General features: G+C 40.6%; 1 protein-coding gene across 1 annotated transcript in view; it reads right to left on the bottom strand.

The window, feature by feature from the left end:
• Nucleotides 1-22,024, bottom strand: part of gab2 (GRB2-associated binding protein 2) — a 36,271-nt gene that overhangs the window by 11,700 nt on the left and 2,547 nt on the right. Inside the window, exon 2 of the mRNA XM_034097022.2 lies at nucleotides 10,637-10,937. Within this exon, the coding sequence (XP_033952913.1) occupies nucleotides 10,637-10,937 (301 nt within the window). The remainder of the gene's footprint in view (nucleotides 1-10,636; nucleotides 10,938-22,024) is intronic.

Below are 22,024 nucleotides of genomic sequence, written 5' to 3' on the forward strand. Positions count from 1 at the left end.
ACATGGGTAGATATATTGATTTGTTGTAGAAAGACAGCTCCTCCCCCTCCTACTACAGTGGTGAGCTGCATGGAAAAACACATGCAATGACGCAAATACTTACGACGCAACTTCAAAAGTGTGTGTGCACAAGAGCATGTTTTTGTGTGTGCCTTAAATTATTTTTTTATGAACTGACTCGACTGTCAGAAGGAGAATAAGTACGACTTGTCCATGTCTGCTGATGGAACAGCAGACATGGCTCATCATTGACACTAATGGGTCTGATGATGTATGTTACCACTGGGAAGCAATTCCATCAAGTCGCTACACAACACAGACATAGAGAAAATAGAAGAAAATATAAATGCTGAAAGTGTCCCCTAGATGCTTCTAGTAATATTCCCACAACTAATGTACAGTACTGTGACCATCAATATAAAGATGGCGAGAAGCTTATTAACCAAAGTGAAAAGAAATATATCATAATACATCTTACAAAGAAAATCATAAAACTGGGAGGGACTGGCACCAGTAAAATAGAGGCTTATTATAGCTTTTTAAGTTAAGAGCCTAATCCAATCCAATCCAACTTTATTTATGTAGCCCTTTAAAACCTCCAGACCAAAGTGCTGTACAGAGAGATATATAAAATATAAAATCACACAGTTCAGCTCACAAAACATAAAATAAATACATTTAAAATAAAAGATACAAACACAAAACAAACCAGAATAAATGTAACAATTACAAAATAAAAAACAGCCATATAATAAAAACAATAGACCACTGAAAGCAAATAAAAGCAACAATCTACTTGTTTACGAATGCTAAGGAGAAAAGGTGGGTTTTAAGACAGGATTTAAAAACAGACAGTGTGGGAGCCTGTCTGATTAACAAGGGCAGGTCCTTCCACAGTTTAGGGGCGGCAGCAGAGAAAGCACGGTCCCCTCTAATGTCATTAGCAGAGACGGTTTACTTGACGACTCAGCTGAAACCGCAACATCAAACAGGCCAGTTAAAAGAGAGAAAAGAGTTCATCCCATGACATTCCTTAGCGTGAAACAAACATCAGACTATCAACAGCAATGCATTAAAAGACCCTTTGGGTTGGTGAACGACATATGGCTATTCTGGGTCAAAGAGCTCCTAAGTTCACGAGCAATTTTCCAATTATTCTCTATAATACATCACCTAGTGTCTCATCTGCTCCGTGGCTATAATCTAATAGAAACCGGCTGCTGGTCTCAGGAGGCCAAAATTAGAACCGAGCTGGATCACTAAGGACAAGAGCGTCTTTGTAGGGTGCTCATTTCCTCTCAGTCCAGCTAGATTTAGACGAGGACATCTGATAATCTAATCTCAAATGAGAAAAATCTAAAATAGAAAATACCACTGTAACCCATTGAATTGAAAGGGGTTCTAATGGAAACATGAACAAAAATGAAATATTTAAATGTTGTCAACATCAGGATTACAATAATCTCTTTAATATTCCAAACAACATAATTATCTCAAGTACATCTTGTCATCTTGTCAATTTCACTGCAAGAAAAATACAATTTACTTAATGGTTTCATATGAGATTGCACTTAAAAATATGACCTCAGGGCCATGCAGTTACAAGGAGTGTTGCAAATGAACCTAAAATATGGCTTTGCTGCTGGTGGAGGAAGGGGGGGGGGGGGCATCTTGTGACACAAGGGTCAGACAAAGGTTTGATCCCCCATGGGTCCTGTCAAAATGCCCTTGAAAAGGCCTCTACCTGTTCACGTCGGTTTAAATCAATCTAAAAAGAGAGCACTGGCTTAATGACCTGAGTACAGTATAGTATGTGCAGAATACTTCAAAATTGAATTCCAAGTTCTAAATCTAACATGATTTTTCTTTTTTTTCAACTCTATTCATGACGTTTAAACCAAGTATTTCTAAACAGTTGCAGATACAGATTCAGTTACACTACAATATTATTGGTATTACACTATTTTTGTAGATTCAAATTTGAGGATTTAGTATGAGGTTTTAAATATTCTGTTTTATGTGATGACATCAAATATGAGGACAGACAATCATAGCTTATTTCCAAAACCTCAAGCTTTGAATGTAAAAAAAGACCCTAGTGTAGGATGCAGCCCTACTTCAGTGTGAAACTGATTCCTTTTCACTGGTGATTCCACGAATATAGATACATAATGTGTTGCCGTGATTGGATCTTCCAGCTCAGTGACTCTTTAAAAGCAACACTGTCGCAGGAGCCCACATAGTGGGACCATTTGCACGTGGGGCTATGGGTGTGTGGGGGGGGGGGGGGGACATGCTAGCTTCAGCAGAGATGGGTTAGTTGACACAGCGGACAGTTGTTAGCACTGGGGGAGTGTGACGCTCAGCAGGGAGAGGGAAAATGGCGTCCTTGCTAGTTAGTCTGAAGTCAACGAAGAGACATGGCTGTTTCATTCTACTTTGAAAACAACTCCGAAGAGTATTAAGCAGAGCAGACACACAGGTCCCTGATTACATTACTCCTCTGTGCCTGCCCCGCACCACAGCATCATGTGAGCACCGCCCCCTCCACTACACTGCGACATCAATTCGCTCCAAAACACTGGCCCGATCAATTCACCTAAAAGGCTCAGGCTTGTCTGGGGCTAAATACAGAGTTTGGCTAAAGTCTTAAATAGCAGCTGGCGGAGTTTGAGTGTTGGTTTTCATAGTTTCACAGGAACAAATGCAATATTTACCGGGGAAGGACTGTGCATGTCAGCAAAATAATCTGTAAGCGAAAAGGATAATGTGCTCTGACAATAGAGTGCATTTCAATATGGGGACATGCTTGGTGTGGAAACACTGATGTCACTCGGAATGGAAACGGTTTTTATTGTGTATGCTCTCAATTACAAAACACTTTCCACTTGTAGTGTTGATGTTTTATACAATCACTGCAAACACCTTAAGTGCATTTTTTAAGGGTGAATACATTGGATTATGGGATGAATCAAATCCCTTTGATTGTGTTTATACAGCTTGGTTGCCTGTTAACAATTCTAGAAAAGAGAATGTTGAGTAAGAACCCAGGTTATTTATTTTTTAAATAGAACACAAATATATCATTTTATGGTGTCTGACAAAATAAATAATTAAATAAACTGAAAGATTACAGTGATATTTTCAACTCCATAGCATAATGCGCTGGCAGATTGGACTACAACATTGAACCACTGATACTGGTCGTGTCAAGCAGGTAACCCAACCCTTGAGATATGGTTAGGACTAGACATCAACCTTGAAAGGTTAAGGTTTGGCAATGGCCTCCAATGGATAGGGTTCTGGGAATGTGCGGCGCTCCATAGGAGCGCCGCGTGGTGCACGGGCTCTCTGGTAAATATGTTTTGTTTAAAAACCTATTTAAAAACTCCTGTAGTAAAACCAATAAAGGTTAAAAAAGCCCTGTTTGGTCTGGGTTAAAAAATGTTTAAGAAAATGCAATAAAAGGGATAAAAGAGAGCAGCGGCATTATTAACAAAATGGGTAACACTTTATATTAAGGTACACAAATTAACCATCAACTAGTTGTTAATTAACATGCATATTAGCAGTTTATTGGCTCTTTATTAGTCATTATAAAACACTTACTAATGCCTTATTCTACATGACCATATTCTACAAGTAATAAGCCATTAGTTGAGAGTTTTTCCTCAATAACCCTCTAATTAGTGCTTATTTGTTGCAAGTAAGGAAGTTGTTGTACATGAGTTTGGGTCTTAATATGCTCTGCTCAATATGGGCCTAATAAGGCAGTAGTACCACAAGAATAGTAATTATCCCATAATAACACTTATATGGTCGATTCTAGGTAACAAGACATGAAACTATAAGTGTTAATTGTGTCTAAATAACTCAAAATTAGGTATTTATATCTAAGAATGTTCCCTATTTTAAAGTGAAGTCTTGTTCATAACCAATAAGCTAGTTTGACTCTGAAACTATAAGTGTTAATTGTGTAAGAAAACACTTTCCTCAAAAGTTACATTTTGAAAACTTCAATGAAATGGCATGGTCATCATGAAGTTTAATAATGTCATTAATGAATCATTCTGTCTGAGATGTATATCTGCAGTCAACAAATCATCAATCTGTCCTGACACAGGGGCTTTAATATAAACCGCCTTTGAAAAAAACAAATCCCCTTTCAACACCTTTTTTGATAAAAAAAACTGATGAGGCTGCTGCTTTACTTGCTGATTTAGTAGTTATTCTTTTTTCAATTTCTCACCATCTTAAGGCCATGCAACAGTTTAACTGAAAAACAATACTGACGTTTGTATTTCCCCCCCAGAGATAGACAGGGGAACAGACAAAACGACGAGGAGGAAAAACAAAAAAGAGTGGGAGCTGTCATGTAAAACAGGGAACAAAAAAAAAGAGGTTTGCTGACAAGTAAAAACCTCATCCTTTAGTTGAGATTATCCTCATCTCGAAGTTCAAACAGCTGAGGGAGAGCAGAACAAAGCCCATGATTGACGAGATGATGTTCCATTCATTAGATTGTGCTCGGGGTGGGTCTCCCTGGGAGCAGACACACGCCACACACCCAGCCGTCACTATCTGACAACAACAGTGCTAACACCCATCAGCAGATTGTGACAATAAGAAAAACATGTGTAAAAGGTGTTATATTGACTGGTTACTGTCCAATTTCTGATTAATCTTGTGCCTTTTATTATCAGCATTTTTCAAAATAAGATGAGTGACAAGCACACATATCATTTAAAACATATTTTTGTATTCATATTGTTACAAGTGATTCAGGATTCATACATCAATCTCTTTTTACATACTTCTTTGACAAACTTGATGATGGGCGTGCACAATGTATTCTCAAGTCTCCAGCAAGTGTTTCAGATGTTGCTAGTGTTATTGTGGGATGCACAGCAGTGGCAGCAGTAGCAAACCGACCTCAGACAGCAGAAACCTGACCTTCCAGTGCCATGGAGTCTCATTGTTCCAACAAAAAAATCAATGCACACAAAGGGCACTTTGGGAGGGGAGAGGCAGATGTGTAGCCAATGAAGAGGGAAGTATGTTTGTATGTACTGTGTGTGCCTGTAAATATGTATAAAATATGTTGTAGGCTACAACACTGGCCTATTTATTTTAATCAAGCCAAAACGATCGGCATAAAATGGGACTCTCCAAGCAGACACCCAAATATATAAAAAAATGTCTACTTGGCCCATTTATTAAGCATGTGTGTATTTTCTGCTCATAATGTGTGATATTCTTTTCTCAGACCTTCGTCAACACATTGCAGCAGGGTGGATGGAGCTGACTGTGTGCTGCTCAAAGCATTGAATATTTGACTTAAAACTCCATTATAATCTTTCTATCAAGAATCAATCAATCAATCAATCAATGTTTATTTATATAGCCCAATATCACAAATGTTACATTTGTCTCAGTGGTCTTCACAGTGTGTACAGAATATCAGTATGACAATACGACACCCTCTGTCCTTTGACCCTCACATCGTACAAGGAAAAACTTCCGAAGAAAACCCACAGTTTTAAGGGGAACATGAGAGAAACCTCAGGGAGAGCAACAGAGGAGGGATCCCTCTCCCAGGACGGACAGACGTGCAATAGATGCCGTGTGTAAATTGAAAAGATAATACATTTGCAACATAGGTAGTCCAAATGTTTGGAAATGCATGTGTGTATAATAGGAAGATGAATCCACGAGGATATCCATCCAGGACCTATGATCCAGGACCACAGCCACGACTCAAGATCCAGGGCTCGCAATGCAGGACACAGGACCGCAGGATCATCCATGACTCCGGATCCTGGCGTATATAGACACCAAAAAGAAAGACATTTGGGGAAGCAAGAGGAAACTATGTCCCGTTCACTTTTGATAATACACAGACCTCATTGAGAACAGTAATACAGGAACTACTCTCTACTGAAGACATTGTACAGTTTACAGTTTGTTCTGGGATTATCTGGAGTGACAGAAGACCTTCTGCAAAACAAGCTGCCGTTTCTCAGTTGTACCTTGTAACTGTATGAGGACAAACCAAAACCAAATTATTGTCATGGCCACCAGAAAAATGTAAGTAGCTGTAAGGATGTAAAAAGTAAAATGGTCACTGAGTGTGAGAATGTGTGGGGCATTGTGAAACCTCATCAGATATAATCAAATATAAAAGTTGTATTATAAAAAGGGAACGTTGCCCTTGCTCGGTTGTGTAACAATGAGCTGCTGTCATGTACTTGGCCAACCTTCCTCAAAGACAGACTGACAAAAGGTAGGTTCAGATTAAGGTGCAGATATAACTAATGCAGGCGGAGTCTCAACAAAACCATCTGAGGAACACAAACACTCCTTTCGAAGAGTCACTATTGTCTAGCCAAGCCTGGTTGATCCCATTCACTGTCATGTTAGGCTTCCCATTGGCACTGCAGATGTGTTAGAACAAAACATATGACACAGTGTAGAGTATGTAAAACTGCGTAATAAAATCAATATGAATTTCAGACACCCAGTAGTCTGGTTTGCACCTCCTGTCTGGCTTTTTATGAAAACTAACATTATATCTGCCTAACTTGCCATGTGTGTGTCGTCTTCTGTTTGTCTCAGTCTGCTCGAGTACTTTCCATAAGAGGAAGTAACTTCTCATGTTTTTCAGAACATGGTTTGTTTTCTTCCTGAAAGGGAATTCCCAGTCTGTTAGGTGACACACTGGCACAGATCGGCAGATGTCTGCCAGAAAATAAACCAACAACAAAATATATTTACCTTCTCAAAGATCTTTGTGAACAGTTATCCTCTGTTTGCTCTGAATACTATGCGGGTGTCTGAGTCACTTCATCAAACTAAAATCACTTAACCCACAAGTATAGGATTCTGTATCAACTGATAAAGGCTCAGTGTGTTACAGTTAATGTGTTGCTGGTGTGAAACTGTGGCTCTGCTCCACGAGCGCTATGTGTTCACAGGCTCAAAGAGCAAGATCAGAGATGTTGCGTTAGGAATACTGATTCACGCAGGGAGTTGCCTCCTCACACACCCTTATTTCTCTATCTTACAGTCACACAGATGCTCAGTGAAATCAATGTCAGCCTCAATACACATTGTTATTCACAGGTCTGGTTGTTTCTTCAGGTTACATTGGCATAAAGCTTTTTCTGACTGAACAAATGTTTGTGTTCTCAACAATTGAATTTGTTTCCATGTGACTGCAGTATGTTTTGTCTCTCTCAGAAATGTAAACTGCTTTGTTCAACACACTAAAATAACGCTTAATGCTTGGTTGGTCACTTGATGAGTTGATCCTTAGAAAACAAAATAACTAATCCATCAGGCTATTCAGCAATGAAATAAACGGAAGAATATATTCTATAGTATTTACAACTGTGCAACAATCTAACATTTTGTATTAAGCTACCATTGAATTATTTCAGTTGGTTCCCTGAGCATCTATCCTAGTCACAACAGCTAGAGGATGTTGTGTATTATACACATTGTTAATCCATTCTAGGCTAATTTGAGGTGTTTGGCTCTAAGACAAAAATATCTTGCTCTTGTAATCATGAAAGGTACTTTTTGAATTATTATACAATAGGTAATTTCAGCTTTGTATTATTCCACTTGTGTGAAAAGTGAGGCAAGAGTTACGGTCTTTGGAGGGAGAGCTGCATGGAAATGCATAACAGTCAACAACGTATGTCTCGGAAAGACACTGCCTTAAATGCCTGTCATGCAAAAATGCTTTTGCATTGAAGGTACGTGAATCTTAAAATGTGCATGTAGTTTGTTTAAGATGGAAAGCAGAAACAAGCAGACACCAGCAAGAAGAAGCCGTGTGTGTGAGCACCAGTGAACAAACACAATCAGCTTGTTTCAGATCAGCAGTGGGTCAGCTCTGAATGGATTTATTAACCAACTCAAATTCACGGCTGTCTCTCAATAAAGTCCTTGCTTTTTCACATAATGTAGACTTCAGTAATGACTCAATAGAGAACCAGTGGTAAATCAAGCAGCAATGCCCTTGGGGAACAAATATATATAAATAACATCTACATTTCCACTTGATTAGTTCACTATTCAGCTGCACACATGGAATTCAAAACTACTACTACTACTACTACTACTACTACTACTACTAAAGCATCTAAATACATGAAGTTGCATAGGATCAAGGGAAGCTTGGTAGCTTGGTAGTAGCATAAGATTTTCATGCCTTTCTAGAGCATTGAAACATTTGAAGAAGGCTAGGAATCATGATTTTGCTAGTAATAAGCTGCAAGTGGTTTTTCATAAAATAAGATAGCACAACGGGGTAATAACAAATACTAACTTCCTGTTATGATGCACCCATACTAAAATATAGTGTGAATTTGGAAGCAAAATAGATCTAGATACGGATTTCTCCAAAACACATTTAAGTGAAGTTTCTAGATCAAAAAATGGTGTCACTAATGCAGCTGTGATGACATAAACCCTCTCAGTCCCCCCACCCGTTCTCCCAGCCACACCCCGCTGGCTACAGCTTATACAGTTTGAGATTCGTAACAGGACCTCGCTAGTTGTTGAACTTGGAGCAGGGGGATTCCCTCCTGATGTGAGAAAAATAAGACAGCTGTTTTTATTTAACACCTGGACATATTGCATGTTGCAGATGATCAACCAAGTGCACCAAGATTAACGTCCACCAGCTGCCAGATGGTGGGAAAACAACATCATGAGCTCAATCTGGATGGAAGAAGAATATGAGGAGAGTATATTTTACAAACTCACGATAACACAAACTGTCCTGAATATATGGGGTGCAACTAATTATGTTTTTCATTATTGATTAATCTGCTTATTTGTTTCTCGGTTCATAGTTTGGTCTATACAATTGTCAAAAGAGGGGTCTTTAAATACCCAAGATCCAAGAAAGTCAGCTTATTATGTATAACCTGAAAATAGCAGGAAAACTGCATATTAGAGAGGCTGAAAACTATTTCCTAAAAGTTCTGCAAAATACTTAAGATTAAAGGGGCCTGCCAAATAAATGGACACAGTGCCGGAGAGTGTTATTGATTTTTCTCTTCATTTGTTATGTTAAGGAAAGGGTCCGCTCTCTGCCTCTTGTTTCCAGGATGGTGGGAATTCTTATTCTTGATTTTGGCCATTATAAAACTTAGTGGCAGATACAGAGGGGGCAGTTTTGCCACAGCTTCTCTTTTAAATATGTTGCGCTTGAGAAAGGCTTGTTTTCCTCTTGGATTGCTAATGATAAAAAAAAAAAGCTTGTTGAATTAAAGTGCCGAATAGAAAACTCATGCAAATGACATCATGTTTATGCAGTAATGTTCTTATGTCTTTGAAAGAAAATAAATGATAGTAATGCAAACACCTCTCCCTCTAAGCAGCAGTAAGTGAGGTCTTTACCCAGTGTGGGTGAACCCAATGTTTTCAGATGTCAGACTCATTTTCTGGGTGGATTGATCAAAGACCTGCTATAATAGTGAGCTGAATGTGTTGTGTTAGTTATTGTTACTTTAGCTCATGGCATCTGAGGTGTGAGAGCTTGGAGCGTCGATGCATCTTTAGATCAGACATTACCACCAATATTCAGCAGAACCACAATGATTAGTCGAGCTTTTTTTTTTTTATCATTAGCAATCCAAGAGGAAAACAAGCCTTTCTCAAGCGCAACATATTTAAAAGAGAAGCTGTGGCAAAACTGCCCCCTCTGTATCTGCCACTAAGTTTTATAATGGCCAAAATCAAGAATAAGAATTCCCACCATCCTGGAAACAAGAGGCAGAGAGCGGACCCTTTCCTTAACATAACAAATGAAGAGAAAAATCAATAACACTCTCCGGCACTGTGTCCATTTATTTGGCAGGGATGTTCCCATTCCACTCTCTCAAATAACAAAGATGGAAAAAAAAACAATTGCTAATGATATCATGTGGCTGGACCTCTGCTGCACATTTTGTGAAAACTAAGACGCAAGCTGTTCCAAATAACACCACAAAAAGCACAATAGGAGACTTAGAGAAGGAAGGAGTTATTAGATGTTGTTTTGTACTGCTTGCATGCCTTAAACACCAAAACACATGTGTTTTTTCACAAATCATACTATCATCCTATTGTACTTTGTAATCATTCTACAAATTGATATGCAATTGATTTCTGTCTACGAATTGAATGTTTATTTTTTCGTCTATTGGTTTTTACATTTTAAAAAACTTGAATTATACATTTAATGAAAAGATAATCATTTATAATGGTAAACATAGCCAGCAAGGATTTTTCTAGACTTGCGTAACTAATTGTTTATCAATTGTGTCCCTTATTTACTGTTGGACAAAGAATAATGTAATTAACTTGTCCTTTTAGTACTACTTATCATCATATTGGAAGCAGATTTTATACTTTACAAACTAAATTGTCTGAAATGTAAAATTGACATAGTAACAGTAACAGCAGTAAACACAAAAGCAGATCAATAAGCCAACATGACACAAAGATTCCTAAAAATAAAAAAAATCTTAATGAATTGACTTGTTAGGTTTCATTGTGTTTTAAACAGGGAGATGGTGGAGACTTAAATGAAATCAGTGGCAAGTGGATAGAGCAGCAAGCACAGGTCAGGCTTTCCTACCGTGGTTGTCGTCTGACTGGTTGAACCCACACAGCTGACAGATGGAACGGACCCACTTGTTCATCTCCTCCTCAGTCTCAGCTACGAGATAAAAAGTGCGGTCTGAGGTCTTGATGTCAAACACGAAGCTGTCCTGGAACTCCTTCCTCTTAAAGGTCAGGCCGGCGTCAACCTGCTCGCAGCAGTGCAGGTCGATGACCCTGATGGGTTTCTTGGAGTGGTCGTTCTTGTAGTACTCGAGAACATCAGGGTCACCACTCATGCGGCCGCTGCGGAGTATGAACCAGCGTTTCTTCCATGCCTGGGAAATGGGAATAAAATGTAAGTACAAGACTGACCCTGTGAGCCAGAACAGCAACATCATATATGTTGATGGAGAATTATACTTTTATCGGCATTTAAAATACTGAACAATAGTTCTGTTTAATTCCCTACTCTATGTGATGCAGAATGTTACCGTGGCAACGCACTCAACCGCTGAACTGGGTTGTGATGTTAACTGTTTTATCAAGCAGGGAAACTAAAGTCTGCCTACTTGAGGAGGATGCTGTGCTTTGGCATGCATGTGGTTGGTGTGTGTGTGTGTGTGTGTGTGTGTGTGTGTGTGTGTGTGTGTGTGTGTGTGTGTGTGTGTGTGTGTGTGTGTGTGTGTGTGTGTGTGTGTGTGTGTGTGTGTGTGTGTGTGTGTGTGTGTGTGTGTGTGTGTGTGTGTGTGTGTGTGTGTGTGTGTGTGTTGGAGGTTGTGGGGGGGAGGCAGCAGGTGCTTACTCCCTCCCAACGTATTTCCTGTGCTGAGATCCCTCTGTGAGCTAAGACAGAAGCAGATCTCCTCCATGACAACTTCATTATGAGACTGCAGGCCCCGCCCTCTTCCAGAAGTGGTGAATGACACTGTGTTGCTCCAATCAACACTGAGCCATAGCTGCGTGTGACCGTGTCACTGAAGTTGCCTCTAAGACTGTAAATAAACACTGCTTGTCATAACCAGATGAAAGGCAGCAGCAGTCCAACAATACCCACAATTATGCAAGAGCAAAACCACCAAAAGTAACATGTTGATTTCACAAACACAAAACCACTGTTGCGTTTGTCAACTGGAAACAGCATAAAGGAAGGACAGTGGCCTCCATATGTTTTCCCAGTAACTGTCTTAAAGGGCCTCTGTGTTCTCCGTGCTCAGAGACAAAAGAGGAAGATAGACCAGGAAGGGAGAGGGGGAGTAAAGGGGGGTTTTGGACATCTGCCAGTGATGCACTTCCGCCAGGCAATGTCTCTCACATGCAGGCTGCTGACACACAGGATCCTGCAGGCCCCCTCTCTCCATCAACACAGACACTGCTGCAAGGCTAGCTGCCCCACACCCCCTCAAAGCAGACAGATGCATACACACAGGGCAGAACATGGATTTCATTGCATCTCTCCTGTGCTTTTCAAATGAGGTATTTCTAATCTTCTTCAGATATATACATACATCATTTTCTTATAAGCTATTTCAGGGATACAATGAATGATGGCTGAATTCGCTGTTTAGGTTTCAATGTCCTTGTACTGCGCACACTGGCTCTCTGGCACACTAATATGGATATCTGTGACATTTGTACGCACTTCTAAAGTGTTTATGTATCCTCTGAGAAGTCAACAGAGGTAAAAAGAAAAAAAGCAGCAACATGTTTTCTCTTTTTTCCCCAGGAAGTGCAGATTGTGATCTTATCTCCTGTGTAGTTGAAGAGCTCCATGTGGTATATGACTTTTTCATTTTTATTTTCTGTGAGAACGATAGGCTGATAAAAGCCGGAGGCAGTGTATATATATCTACCACTACAGCCCTATCTGATGAGCTGTGCAGATATACGAGGCCATTTCTCACTATGGGAGGTTGCTATTAATGTTGCAGTTTGTACTGCTAAAGGATGTGAGAGAAAATATTTCAAGTATTTAAGCTTCCTTCTAGGACCGGTGATTCTATCTGAGTGTGAACTTCCTTATTTCATAAATGTACAGTACAGTCATCTTACGCCTCAAAAGAAACTGCATTCCCCCCATCGGGTCTGTAAAGCTCTTTGGTTCTGTGCCATTACACCATGCACAACTATAACTCTTGCAAACCCCATTTAAATATTGTTGCCTTTTCTGGAAGGACAGAGCATCACTTAATTGAGACCTGGAGCGCTGCCCGGCTTTCAAGAGGTCAGTGTGACCCTGCTGGGTTATTCCTGGCATCCTTCAACTGCGGCCAGCGAATTAACCCAGGACAGCCACAGCTCTCCACCGCGGAGCAAAGACAAATAATTTAGGAGGCCTTATCACTCTAAAAATAGCATGCTTAGTTTCCAAGGGAAATGCAGTTACCGCCTAATTTGGGAACAAATTAATTTCCAGCTTGGTCTTTGAATAAGAGGTTTGAATAATGTTTCCTTTTGTCACACTTTCTGCCAAGCTTTTCAACTGGCATCGCAGCCTCGACTCCCTCTATCACTCTCTTTCTCTCTCATGAACTCTTTCAAATGCGAGCAAACTTCCCAGGCGAAGTAGATCATGGGGGAGGAGGACACAACAAAATGAGCTTACCCACCCACCGCCTGTCCTACAGAGCATGTCTAAGCCCATCGATCACTGTCTGAGCGCTGGGAAGTGAGCGCTGAAGCTGTGAAACTAGGCTGAACTCTCCCGGCTCTCCAACTTTCCCCTCCCCCTCATAGCTTTGGTTTAAGCAGCATCACTTTTCTATGGGGGGGGGGGGGGGGGCTCAGCTGAGAGGCACACTGCCCCTAATAACAACTGGACACGACAGTTCATTGAACCACTGACGGAGCCGTGAGCACCAATCACACCCTAATACCATATGATTGTTACGAGCTGTTTACTGCAGTATCACAGGGCGTGTTGGAACTCCCTGCTATTTATATATTGTTGCATCGACTCAGTCATCTTGTGTCTTATCTGTCAGAGAGAAACCATTATTTATTTATTTTATTATCATACATTTTACCTCCTTGTGTCTATTAACCTGATCAAATGCTATATTTTGCTGCATGTACCTTTAAAGTTCTTAACAAACAATCTGAGGGGAATGTCTTGTTGTTTGTTTTAAGCACTTTGAGCTGCATGTGTTGTATAAATAAAGCTTTATTATTATTTGCTCATCATGTTCCGAGGTCAAAGTCAAATAAAGGTCAAATCTGAGCAGAAAGAAACTATAACCTCATTAAGCAAAAAACCTATGCAATACCCTATACCCTATACAACAACAACAAAGTCTTGTAGACTTCCTCAGATGTGTTTTTGTTAAACTCTGCTTTTTACATTGTCAGGGTCTAAACTGTGGAATAAATGGTGTGCCAGCGCTTGAAGCTCTCCAAGAAGAAGAGCAGCCACCCGTGTCTGTGTGTCTGTGAGTGTTTCGTTCCTTCAGTCTTATCCAATCAGCCCAAAGGCTTGATCTCACCTTGTTCTAACTGTCTCCCTTGTCCTGTGCTGATGGCAGCCATGCTACAGATACAGAGAGGCTACAGTGGAGCACAAAGGAGAACACGTCGGCATCTATTTCAGATGACTGGGAAGGAAAACCTCTAATAACAAATCCTCACACAAAAACCTTTTGAGCAAGTTCACTTCTAAAAATAGGATCAAAACGTTTTTTCTTGCCAATTCCTTTTGTTTCTTTGCATGTTGAGAAGGAGACATATTTCCTTCTATTTTTGACTTCAAAACAATGATACTGGGAAAACAAACAATCATACAAAGGGGACACAATTGTCTGGTGTGTGTTGATAGTTCTCCGAGGCTCAACACAACAGTTTAGGAGATAAATACACAGCAACAGCTGATAAGTCACGGCAGTCATTCACTGCACATATATCTAATCCAACACAACGTAAAAACAAGCCCAGTCTCGTGTCTTCCAACACCACTCATCACTCTGCTCTCCTAGTAACACTGCATAATGAAGTTGGGGATGGTTGTGGCCTAAACAATTATCCAAGGTGTGCCTTTCACGGCAATCGAGCAACACACAGTGTGTGGGTAGGAGTAGGCTGTGTCAACAGGCTGGCTGATAAGCATCAGTCCACATGTTTTTGAATGTGCATGAGCAAACATCCAAACTAGACACGTATGCTATCATCATAAAGGTTAGAATAGTCTTGTTTACCTCTCCTCCTAGAGCAGGAGAGGAGGAGACAGCAGGTAGTTGTGTGTGACTCCGCCTCCTCCTGCAGCAGGACACACACCACACAGCTGCACAAACACTGACACTGTGAGGCTGCCTTACTGCTTGTGTACATCTTTTTTCATATTACCATCATTTTTGTAAAGGTCATGTGTTGCGGCAGGGCGATTTACCTTTTGTGACACTGAATGCTTGGCTGCCGTCGGAATGGAGGCCTTGGGCGCACACACACACACACACACACACACACACACACACACACACACACACACACACACACACACACACACACACACACACACACACACACACACACACACACACACACACACACACACACACACACACACACACACACACACACACACACACACACACACTAACAACACTGTGATGAGACTCCTTTTACTATCATTACGGCGTAATGATAGTAAAAGGTGAAGTCAGAGGGAGCCGATCAGTGTTCTCAGCGGTCCCACCGGTGGGCTACTAAGGGACGGCACTGAGCATCAGGGAAAATAAGAGGGGGAGGAAAAGTGGTTGGGGAGGTAGTATCCCATTTCAGCCAAATTGGACTCCCACTATTATCTTTCATATATTTTGAAGCTCCATAATCTTTATCCATCTTTTATCTTTTGATTTTGTTCTTTTAAAGCTGGCTGTGTTTATTAACAAATATGTACAACTCAAGAGCTATGAGTTCTGCATCATTCGTCAAATTAAAAAAAGCTATTTTTTAAGAAAAAAACGTGCTAGTATCCCTCAAGCAAGATATGAATGACCTACAATGTTTATATCTTGACTTTCCCCGGTAACACGTTTTAGAAGGTTATACAATACACGTTATTATCAATAAGTCTAAGAGAGGACCAACTGCTCATAAGTTAGCATCGTATAGCTTTTCATTTCACACATACGGGATAATTACTGGTTCTAAATAAGGACAGCAGACATACAGTAGCCCACCTACAAGATTTCCCTGTAATGCATTCACCCCACATCTATTCTATGTGGGTGCTGTTTCCTAGCTTCTCAAAGTTAGCGGAGAACAAAAGAGGAATATTTAGCACATAAGTGACTTTTTCTTTGTCCCTTCTGGTGTCTGAATAAGATTAGAATTTCATCTTTACAAAACAACACCTCACAACAAAAGAACAGCAGCAAGAAGGACCTCGTTGCTGTGCAATAATTCATAAGTAGGAGTGCAATAACAGCCATGATCGTATGAGTGAGCGCCTTAACACTTGTGATCATTGTTAAAGGTGAGAGAGGACAAAGCTTGACGCGCTGCAGCAGACAATAACGACAGAGACCCGATTACGTGGTCCTGATCAATGGCGGGTCTAACGTCAGCCAACATTCCATGAACAGATGGGAGTTTCCCATTTGCATCGTAATGCTTTTGAAGCGTTCCCTGACCTGATTAGCGCCTTGCGGTTTGCAACCAATTTCTGTTTGTACCAAATTTGAAGACATTCCTTCAAGGCGTTCCTGAGCTAATCAACTGGTGATATGCTTGCCTTCTTCTGTGTGCTTGACGGGTGTCATGAATCAGTATTTACGTGACATCGGTTTATGTAACAGAGAGCTTAAATAAACTCCAAATGGACATGAGAGAGCATGCAGCATGTCCTTGAAAGTCCTACAGTTTACACGGGGCTCCGCATCTGGGCTCGCAGCGAGATGTTAAGCAGACAGCTGTCCCAGACAAGGTTTATAACACACGGTTCTGAAGCCTTTACAATCAATTCAGCTCACAAACAAAACAGGAGTCCGACAGTGTGCCAGCAATGTGTGGCCGTTTTGCATTTTCAGCAGCTCCAGCCCAGTCTCTGTCTCCAGTGGTGAGGAGATCCAGATGCTCCCGGGTCGCACATGACTCTGTCCCATCCGTGTACCCGGAGAAGTGAACGTAAAAAATATGTTAAACAGGATTGATTGGTGAGAGTTTTAAACTATAGCCATTTCAATCCAACGGATTGTTCAAGGCACAGTTGCCATTTAAATCAACCTGCTCAGGTTTCCCAATAGTCAAAACACTGACCTTGGAAGGCCGGCAGCTGCAAGACATAACACATGCAGATAAGACCCTAACAGGCCCATAAATCCGTGTGTGTTAATAAAGAAGGTGAGAGGTTAGCCATGGAGCGCCAAGGCAGCCATAGTAGGAACACTCCTTATGTTTCCCTCATGCGTATACTTCTCTATAAGACAGCAGCTTTGCAAACCCCTTTAGTGCATGTAGAATAGAGCCTCATTTGGTTCAGCTTTCATAGCATTATAGGAAACACGACTCCACATACAATGCCATCATATGCCTGTAATGGAAAGCTCCATCCTACAGGTGCGATGAAGATAAAGAGGGATGCTGCATTTGGTAACTGCAGTGCTCCTTCAATCAGTTCATCATGAGCAAAATGTGCCTCCTATGAAAAACAACCTCTCAAAAGTCTCAGTAGATATAATCAGCCTCAATGTGCAGTCGAACACTTCCATCATTAGGAAAATGAGTAATCTCTCGCCATGTCTCCGCACCGGTGAAAAAGCTTGGCTTATTTAGTGTGAGCCCGCCCTGACAGTTTGACTAACGGGGAGCATTATCTTTAATCAGAACTCTTTGTGTTACTTCCCCTGCCTCCGCCATCTGCTGCGACTCATACATGTCTGTGTGTGGAGGACGCGCTGTGAGCATCTCCTCGTCTCTCTGACTGCTACCAAGGTGGCTTTGGGTGCAAAACACAATCATTACATCGGGAGTAAAGTCTCTGAAACAGCCTCTTCAGGACCACAGTGTAGACATGTATAGATTCAAGGTAAAGGTTGGACCTTATATGTGTCGCACCAATCGACCCGGCACATCACAGAGCCACACCAACCTGTGTGCATCGTTAAGTCAGCCGCTGCTGCATTCAGGGTCTTGTGTGGATGTCAGCTAAATACAGTGGAACATATAACAGGTACCAGGAGCGTATCAGGCACACAGAGTTGTCATATATCTACATGCACACACTATTAATGTATCCATCACTGTAGTGTAGTCATTTGAAATATTATATTGAACTAATTTACAAATGTATTTATTATTAGTTTTGTCATTGTTCAATTAAGTGAAATCAATAATTGGCACACTTAATTGACATCTGTACTTATGTTGATCATTATGTCAATTAGGATTAAAGGCAACTAACTTAATTCTAATCGTGTAAGTGGCACACTGCAATAGCAATCATTGCTTTAGTCGAGGTAAGTGGTCGGATCATTGCAGGGGTATTGTTCAGGAGTAGTTGATTCTTTTTGGTGGCTAGTGAACACATGTCAATGCTAAACAGGATGAAAGACATTAGCGTCCATGCTTTCTGTACTTAACAGTGTAACTAAGTACATGTATCCTCTCTTCATACACCGTTCCCATGCTGTTGTTTGTTTAAATGTCACTGCATACCCAGAATCTCTTTCTGATTCTACATGAATGCAAACATTTGAATGGCTCAAAGAATGATCCAACATTACAAAGGATATTTGTTTGTCATGACTCAACACAATCACATGTATGTGTTTGAGTGATTATTGGAGGCTTGCATTAGACTATATTGAGATCACTTAATGACCAACACTTCAACTGTGGATATGTTTGGGATTTGTACCTCGATGGTGCCTGTCAGTGAATGCAACTATACACACAGATCCGTGATCTGCAACTCTGTCTCTTCTAAACTTAGGTGACATTTGTCTTATTTTGTCTCACTTTGTTCCACTGAAGTCTTTATTTGTACGCTAGCTACATTACACAGACTTTATTCTTATCTGAGTTTCAGTAGTAGGGCATTTCAATTCCTATATCTGGGCAGTAATGACTCATCACTGTCTGGATGTTCAGAGAAAGAAGAGTCTGAGCTGTGTCAATATTAAAAGAAATTAAGCATGTAAAGGAGCTAAGTGATCCAACACATATTCAAATGATGGAGATGCAATTCACTTTCTTTAGCTGGGCTACATTTCAAGCATGTGCTTGCTTGTAGCTGTTTTCCTTCTGACTAATGTTGCAACCTTTACCACAACCTTAGCTGGAGAGCACTTTGCTTACACATTTCCAACTCCTACAGACTGTTGCAACAAGGCAAGTGATTCACCTACTTGTGTTAAAATCATTTTCCACCATGGCTTGTACCAAACAGGCCCAGACAATTAACTCCCAATGCACTTGAAATATGTGTCTTGGGGTATTGAGCAAGGTCAAATAGTATATTTCCTAAGGTGCAAAAACAAGTTATTTGTATCCATGAATAACCTACTTCCCCTATAAGTGGTACCTTAAGGAATCCCCATGTATCACCAAGCAAGACATTATCAGGTTTAATCAAAGTCCTGCTTCACAAAACACTAACAGCATGACCAGAAGAAAATAGTCCCCACTAAAGGTGCCGCAGACCCTTCTAGAAATATCCCTGCCTACTGTATATGCTGTAATAAGGAAATAACATTCTCAAATTTCAGGGGTTATTGCAAACTACGTTATGTAAATGGAATGTGCAAACGTTTGTTTATCTTAATTGTATTTGTAGGTGTATATAAGCTATAAAAACACCAGAGTTTCCTGTTATTTAACATCCACTATCATGCTGCATCTAAACTGAACCTGCTCCTTGCTTAGGGCCATCAGAGAGGCATGGCGTGAGCAACTGTCTCCAGTGTAGAGCAGGACGCTGGTCAAATAGAGCAAGTGTGCTAAGCAAACCACTAAATGAATGCAAAAAAAGGAAAATTAGTTAGCTTTCAACACAGCTAGTATTCATATTTCTGAATATTTCTGGTACCTTTCTCACGTTTATTTCTTTGCATGCTGCTGTGTGGAAGGCCAAAAGGCATGTATACTGACTGACATCACAATTTCAAAGCCCATTCCATCAGTGGGCAAATCCAATGAAAGTTACATGACATAAGCCACTAACATGTACAAGCTGGTAGTGTGATTCCTAAATGATTGCTTGTTTCTTACCTTATCAACCGTGCAGAGACTAGATGTATCTTCATGCAGAAGAAACAGTGCAACAAACTAATGGTACTACACTTAGATTATGTTGCTTGGGTTACAAAAACAGCCGGAATTGGGAGGACATAACATACTGTGTCTATAATCAGTAAGCATGTTATACTGCTGTTAGTCAGGATATTATCAAACGACATGTTGTAGATGCCAACTATTTGTTTAGGGCAGGGGTGTCAAACTCAAGGCCCGGGGGCCAAATCTGGCCCGCGACTTCATTTAATGTGGCCCGCAAGAGCTTTCAAAGAATATAATACGTTTATTATACGGTTACATGTCACTTTACTACATGTAAGTATGTTGCCCATAAACTACATGTCACACAATGCATCTCGTTTTGTGACATGCGCACTGAAGAGACTTGCAATTATTTGCCCTGGACTTCTGCTTTCAAACGTAGTTAGTTATTACCCTATCTGATAATAATCCAATTCAGAGGCTATAATATAATACATTATTTTATATATTTATATATATGTATATTTAGATAGTAACAACCGGCCCTTTGAGTGCAACCATAATGCTAATGTGGCCCGTGATGAAATTGAGTTTGACACCCCTGGTTTAGGGTCTCCCTCATGCAATGCTCTGCTGGGCTGTAATCATGTGTATCAGCAGAGGGTTTCAAACAGGAATGGAATAATCCCAGAAGTTATTTCGGTCGGAGGTTTTCAACCCATGTAGTTGTAGAATGACTCGTTTATTTGATGTGATAGTGAACTTCCTGAGACAAAAAGAACTATCTCTGCTGCTGGTCAAAGAGAAAAATCAATGGGATCTAATTTCCTTCAGAACAGCAGATTTGTAAACTCAGCTGATAAAGTTTGTTAGATGAAAATACATGTATATACTCACAAACCAATTAAGTTTCTTTCCCTGTCATGGGGCCTCTGTCACAACACTTCCTGTAGGTACCATCCAGAGGAAGTCTGGCATCTGCTAGTGCTGCAATAATTAATTTTTGGGCAGAAAACAACACACACGCTAAACCAGAGTTCATGGCAAAGGACAGGATATTTTGACAAAGGTTCAAACAAGGCCACCCTGGGATTTTCACAATGAATGTGAAAGAATGGATGTCAAAAGGTGGAGTAAAGCATAATTGTGACAAACAACTTTGACTTGTATGCATTCATTTGTTATGAATGTCACCGCTGTTGATCTTCAGAAAACTTATTAGCAACACATTTGATAAGAGATCATAATTAAGCTCAATAAAAACTTTAATACATTCTCTGTTCCCTGCCTCTTAAACATGGAACATGATTAAATGTTTATAAGAGATCTTTAATGTTTTTAAAAAACAGTCAACAGATTAACCAACAATGAAAATGATCGATGGCTTCAGCTTTATGACCATCACAAGGAATCTGTTAGCCGTACATATCCAACAATGATACACTAATCTGACTTTGATATCGCAGTCACATAGTGCCACCCCAGTTGTGTAGTTTGTGGGCAAAGGCCCTGTCGAGGTCCCACAGATAAAGTGGAACAAGGAAAATGTCTTTGTGAGCGCTGGGTGTCTGTCAGAGCAGGAACTTGGAGGCGTTCTCCGTTGACCTCAGAGGGCAAGGACTTCCCAAAGCCCCTCTGCAAAGCAAAACAACAGCAGACCCGGCAGCTGACAGTGGGACACACCATGTCCGCCTTAAAAACTCACTGCCTCCCCCCCACCTCTCTTCCTCTGTACCATCCGCAAGGGCAAGGTGGTAAAGCCCGTAGACACTGGCAGATCCAGAGAGCTGTAGCTGCAGCTATCACCTTGCCGATATGATCCGTGTGGAATGTGGCAATGCTTTACTGTATGTGAACAGACACGTTTTGTGATGTCAGATACAACAACGGCAAATGGGAGGGTCTAGCCACTGATCCTGACCTGAGAACAGGAATTAATTTGTTTACAGAATGACACGCAGCATGTTGAGCAGGCAAATTACTATTCATACGTGCTTGATATTGTGCATATGTCGTCATTGGATGTTAGGTAAGGTTAAATGTGAGCATTCATTTGTTTATAACAGATCAAGTATTTTTGATCAAGCAGCGACTACAAATAAAATAGTTTGTAGGAGACATTTTGAAGCATATGATCTGAATGCTGAGTGATGTGTAAAATAACCACGACAAAACTGTGTAAGAGGCATTAGGTAAGTGCTGGATTAGTCAGTTGTTT

Source organism: Pseudochaenichthys georgianus, chromosome 13, assembly GCF_902827115.2.
Source record: "Pseudochaenichthys georgianus chromosome 13, fPseGeo1.2, whole genome shotgun sequence".
NCBI lineage: Eukaryota > Metazoa > Chordata > Actinopteri > Perciformes > Channichthyidae > Pseudochaenichthys > Pseudochaenichthys georgianus.